The sequence below is a fragment of the Ovis canadensis genome, chromosome 1, assembly GCF_042477335.2.
Source record: "Ovis canadensis isolate MfBH-ARS-UI-01 breed Bighorn chromosome 1, ARS-UI_OviCan_v2, whole genome shotgun sequence".
Lineage (NCBI taxonomy): Eukaryota > Metazoa > Chordata > Mammalia > Artiodactyla > Bovidae > Ovis > Ovis canadensis.
In genome coordinates, this window is record NC_091245.1 from 22,154,787 (window position 1) to 22,161,085 (window position 6,299).

Below are 6,299 nucleotides of genomic sequence, written 5' to 3' on the forward strand. Positions count from 1 at the left end.
CATCACAACGAATTTGCCAGCAAAGCTTTGGGCCAAACTCTCCCCCTGACCTAAGACAAAGCCCAGATCTCCAAGGACTGTCTCCAACCTCCTACTTCTGCTCTCAGCAGGAAACCTGTAAGGAGGCATCAGTGCTGTAAGCCACAGAGTCAAGTGAAGTGGATCAAAATGTGAACTAGTACTTTATTTACTCATCCATAGGCAATTCCTGGTTTCAGGTCAGCCCAGGGCACTGTAGGGGGAGGGGTCCTGAGACACCCTCTTGGGACCTTACCACCTATGGTGGAAAAACAGGCTGTTCAGTCCCAAGAGATGACAAGACAGGGTTGTGCAAGGAATCAGAGTGGCAACAAGGAGGCTTCCTAGAGAGGACAAGGGTTAATGACCCTGAACCTGCTGACCATTTGCCTCCCAATTAATGGTCTGACTTCTTGTCTCCCTTCAGCTCCTCAGTCAATTTACCTTTGGAACCTTCCCATTCTAATCCAGAAATGACCCTCCTAACCATCCCTTGGGTTTCTCATCTGGCCTTTTCAGCTTCCACTCCTTCCCTCCCTCTAAAGCCACAGTAGCTCCAGGCCTGCTATGTTCCCCATCACAGCGAGGACACTTCGCAGTGCCTTAGCGGCATCACAGCCCTCTCTGGATTCTTCCTCACTCACCTGGGGTCTGTCCCTCTCCTCTTCCTGACTCAGTGATGGTGAGGTCCCCTCCCCTCGCCTCTGCCATCCTCATGCTCAAGGCTCAATCCAGTGACCACCACCCTCACCCCCTCTGCTGGCTGCACCACTTCCCACTCGGGACCCTCAAGGCACCATGGGTGTTAACTCAAGGACACATCACATCCAGTACCCAGCACAGTGCTGGATCATGGATCCCCCCACAGTCTGCTCAAGGACTGAATGAGTGAGAGAGTGGATGGGTGAATGATGTCTGTCTTGAGTAGATGTGTTGTTGACTGTGAGCCCTGGGGGAGGACAGCGTTATCATCCCGGTGTTCCCATCTCCTAGCACAGGTCTTGGCACACGGAGACACACTTAATGCATGCCTTCATATTTAAACAAAATTAATTGAATTGAAAACATCCCAAATGGAGTGAGAATATTCAGTCTGACCTAGGAATCAAACCGCCTAGTCCCTCCTGCCCTCTAGTGGCAGCTGCATGACATGCAGCCATGTCTACAAGGAAGGACTGGACGCTGGTATAAACCAAATCCTAGAACCAATTTAGAAGACAATTTGCTTCAAACCTGTTCTGCAAAGGTTGATTCACCAACTGAAAATTTCCTAGGGCTGTAGAGTCAGAAAAAACTTGTTTCTACTAAGTTTCAAAGTCACTGAAATTACGATCCCATGAACTGTATGTAGCCCACCAGTCCATGGGATTCTCCAGGCAAGAATACTGGAGTGGGTTCCATTTCCTTCTCCAGGGGATGTTCCCAACCCAGGGATCAAACCCAGGTCTCCTGCATGGCAGGCAGACTCTTTACCAACTGACCTACCAGGGAAGCCTAACTTTCCATAGCCTTTACGATTGTCACAGCAATTATTTAGGAGTGTATCATCCAGGTTAACAGCTATTTCATGGGTGCTTATACTTTACATGCAAGGGATTTTTCAAATACATCTGTCAAATACAAAAAAGTTTTCCCCCTGTAGGGAAAGAGCAAATAAACCAAAATGACACGGTCAGGCTCTCTCGCCCTGAGGCCTCTTGCTCTTGCCCCACGGTTTGTAAACAATGATTATGTAACATGAGATCACGTATAGCATGCATTCACACTTCACATGGTACTCGCTTGGACTGGGGCTACTTTTGTTATATAAACTCCACCTGGAAAGGCCCCGGGGGTGGTGTGTGGTACACCTTAATGAGTTTCACCAAGAAAACCCTGGCTCCTGCTGCGCTGGGGCTACACTGGAGCGAAGTCATGGTTATGTTATATGAAGTCATGTTCTGGCTGCCTTATGGTTGTGTTATGACTGCTGCTCCAGCTGCTGCGTCAGCTAGGAGACAGGCAGTGTTGTGGCGGCCTTGCCAGCCAGGAGAGAATAAACGTGTCTGCAGTTCCCATGGCTCCTCCAGTCTTCTTTCAACCTCTTAGCCCACGCCTTGACTACCCTGGGTTCAGAAGCAATGTGTACAGTGTGAACAGCAAGATAGTTGGCACCATGAGCAGAATCAGCAATACACTCCCCAAGACAGACTTGATTGTCCTCCACTTCATGCTTTTTCTTACTAACATTAGACTCTGTAGACTCTGGGACTATGGTATATAACCTCTGCTATTATATAAAGAACTTTGGTGACAGGAAAGTATGTCATGGTTATATTAATACACAGTCAAAACTATCAGAGCTACTGCAGAAATAGAGAACACACTCATGACCGTGAAACTTTCTTCAAATGACAACTGTAACTGATCCTATACATGGAAGGTAGCTGAAGTTCCAAACCCTTGCAAACATGACAGATACTGTGAGGGGGAATTGATGGATTAAACAGAAAGGCAGTGTGCCAACCAGGAATGTGGGAACAGAGAAAATCATCTTTTAAGGTGACTGAAATTGTGCTAACCAAACATGTAGTTTAACGTTCATGAAAACTTAGAGTGCTAAAAAGTTATACTCCTAAAGTGAGGAAAACTCTGGATACTTTGGATCGGCCACTGACATGGAAATAAGGTCAGTCCTTGTGGACATCAGGAGGTCAACGCCATTGTGGAGGGCCCTGCAGGCTTTCTTATACATGGAGACCCAGGCCTCCTTCTCAGCACATCAACATACAAAAACAGAACTTCATGCTCCACATATGAATGTAGACAGTCACACACAGCAGGTAGCACCCAGTGACACCTGCTTCCCCAAGTACAGAGGCCTCGCCTGGATCCTCCTGAGAAGGGCAGGAAGGCATGGCTGTGTCTAGTAGAACCTGATGTGAACCAAGATGGGTCAAACACCTGCAGAGAGAACACTGGGGCCAGGAGATGTGGGGTCAAACTCCTAGCATCAATCTACCAGGGGACAAGAATCTCAGAGCAGGAGCAGGAGGACAGGTTGTTGTGGAGAGAGCATCCCTTGCCCTCCTCCCACCACCATTGTACCCCTGGGTTTGGCTACACCTTTGGGTTGTGATGAAGCCCATAAAAGGAGAGGGGAGGATGATTCCTGTCGGGCAGAGAGGAGAGAGAGGAGCCTGATGGTCCCATAGTGCAGGGGATGTGCGTCTTCCCAAGACAAACGTCCTGGGAGCCACCATGGCAGTACCCTCCTTCACTCTGAATAAAGTGATGCTCTTGAAGACAGGTGGGTGGGGCATGACAAAGCACATGAGCACTGATTAGGAGAAGGTGACCAGGGCTGAGGATTAAGAAGTAAAAGAGCTGCAAGTTTACACTTAGGAGCAGTCGAGTGACAATTCACATTTATCAAGTGTCATTATGACTCTGGGGAATATGTAGTAACTCACTTAATCCTCACACAGCCCTCAAGGCAAGCACTCCTATATCTATGAGCAGATGAAGCACTTGAGCCTCAGAGGGGTTAAGGGTTGGGTCTATGATCCCACAGCTAGGAGGGAGTAGGGCTGGGATTCAGACCCACTGGGAGGTGAGTTAATGGGTGGCCTCCAGCCACGGTAGGGCTCCCAGGTACATGATCAGCTGCTCTCTGCCATCTACTAAGGGGCACCTGAGAGACCAAACCAACTGATCCACGACAGTGCAGTCCTTGAGCTCCCTCCTTTACTTAGACTCCATATGAAAGAACCATGCCTCCCCCTTTGTCTGCTTTTCTCTTAAGCCTTCATGTTTCAAGGAATTAGAATTTTAGGCTCCATCATACCACCATACAGAAGGGTCAACATTTGTTTACTGAGGTTCTGTTGCATTCAAGCTCTGTGTCAATCATTTTTTTTCAATTGGAGGTTAATTGATTTACAGTGTTGTGTTGATTTCTGCTGTACAACAATGAAAAGAATGCACAATTACATACACACTTCATGGCAAATAGATGGGGAAACAGTGACAGACTTTATTTCAGGGGGCTCCAAAATCACTGCAGATGGTGATTGCAGCCATGAAATTAAAAGACGCTTACTCCTGGGAAGAAAAGTTATGACCAACCCAGACAGCATATTAAAAGCAGAGACATTACTTTGCCAACAAAGGTCCACCTAGTCAAAGCTATGGTTTTTCCAGTAGTCATGTATGAATGTGAGAGTTGGACTATAAAGAATGCTGAGTGCAGAAGAATTGATGCTTTTGAACTGTGGTGTTGGAGAAGACTCTTGAGAGTCCCTTGGATTGCAAGGAGATCCAACCAGTCCATCCTAAAGGAAATCAGTCCTGAATATTCATTGGAAGGACTGATGCTGAAGCTGAAACTCCAATACTTTGGCCACCTGATTCGAAGAACTGACTCATTAGAAAAGACCCTGATGTTGGGAAAGTTTGAAGGCAGGAAGAGAAGGGGACGACAGGGGATGAGATGGCTGGATGGCATCACCGACTCAATGGGCATGAGTCTAAGTAAACTCCTGGAGGTGGTGATGGACAGGGAGACCTGGTGTGCTGCAGTCCATGGGGTTGCAAAGAGTCAGACACGACTGAGCAACTGAACTGAACTGAACTGGACATAAATACATATATATAGGTATATATACATACATATATATGTATGTATGTATATGGGGAAGAAAATGGCAACTCACTCCAGTATTCTTGCCTGGGAAATGCTGTGGACAGTAGAGCCTTGTGGGCTACAGTCTATGGGGTTGCAAAAGAGTCAGACACAACTCAGCAAGTAAACAACTACATACATATCCCCTCTATCTTGAACCTCACTCCACTTTCGCATTCCACCCTCTAGATCATCTCAGAGCTACAGGCTGGGCTTCTGTTATAAAGCAGCTTTCCACTAGCTACATATTAATATTTTACACACGGTGGTGTATATATCAACGCTACTTTCTTAGTCGGTCCTACCCTCTCCTTTCCACATGTGTCCACAAGTCCATTCTCTATGTCGCATCTTCATTCCTTCTCTACAAATAGGTTCATCAAAACCATTTCTGTAGATTCTATATATCTGTATGTGTGTGTGTTTCAACATTTGTTTTTCTCTTTCTGAGTTACCTCACTCTGTGTAACAGGCTGCAGGTTCATCCACCTCACTGCAAATGAATCAGTTTCATTCTGTTTTATGACTGAGTAATATTCCATTGTGTATATGGAACACATCGTCATTACCCATTCGTCTGCCAATGGACATCTAGGTTGCTTCCATGTCCTGGCTGTTGTAAATAATGCTGCAATGAACATTGGGGTACATGTCCTTTTTGAATTCTGGTTTTCTCAGGTCATATTCCCAGTAGTGGATGGCTGGATATATGGTAGTATTATTTGTAGGTTATTAAGGAAAAGTGTTTTTCAAAACTCATTCAAACTACACAGTAAATATTATCTTCAGGCAGAGAAAAGCTAGAGCCTCCTGGAACTGGGAATGCACAGGTGGATTACTGGTCTACCACATGTCCTACAGAGTGCTTAGCTGAGTGGTGAGGTGAAATTCATACCTGCAGGTAAGGAGAGTCCATCAGGGAAGGTGATGGGCTTGCTCAGCTCTCTGCCAATGACTGGTACTGGTGGATAGAGTCTCAGTGCCTCCTTGATGCACATGGTGGTGTAGGGCATCTGGTCCAGATGGTCCCTGAAAGGAAGCCCACCTGAGGGCAGACAGGACTGGACAACCAGGGATTCTCTCTAGCTCAGATGGGACAGGGTTCTTCTATCTCCTAGACATTCACCAGGTGATGGAGGTGCCATCCCCCAGGAGGCTCAGGATCTCTTCCTGGCACCTCTGCTGATGCACAGGGTGGGAGGCTAGAGCATAGAGGAGATGCCACTGGCTGTGGTGTCGTGATCCTTGAACATGAACGTGTCCACTTTGGCACGGAGGTCCTTGTCAGACAAGCTGCTCCCATTCTCCATCTGTGGAGGAAGGGCTAGACTGCAGGTCTGCCCTTCCTGTGTGCTTCTGCCCAAAGGCTCAGGCCTCTCCTGCCCACACTCACTCTGGCAAAGAGGAGGATGTCCAGGAAGTCCAAGTGCCTCCTGCTCCTCACCTTCTCCAGCTCTCCCTCCTTCTTCAGGCAAGCCTTCCTCTCCTTGATCACTGCGCCTGTCCCAGAACAGTGGTTCCCAGCCAGAGCTGAGGACTCTGGGGGCCCATATGCAGCACCCACCATGGCCCCATCTGCCCCCTCAGGCCCAGTCTGGGTGCCAGGTGGATGAGGTGG

The 6,299-nt window shown here is 47.6% G+C and overlaps 1 protein-coding gene across 1 annotated transcript in view; it reads right to left on the reverse strand.

Moving 5' to 3' along the window:
• Nucleotides 1-5,654, reverse strand: part of LOC138440758 (cytochrome P450 4A24-like) — a 54,781-nt gene extending 49,127 nt beyond the window's left edge. The window contains exon 1 of the mRNA XM_069590611.1: nt 5,577-5,654. Coding sequence (XP_069446712.1) covers nt 5,577-5,597 — 21 coding nt within the window. The 5' untranslated portion in view covers nt 5,598-5,654. The remainder of the gene's footprint in view (nt 1-5,576) is intronic.
• Nucleotides 5,655-6,299: the final 645 nt, after the last annotated feature.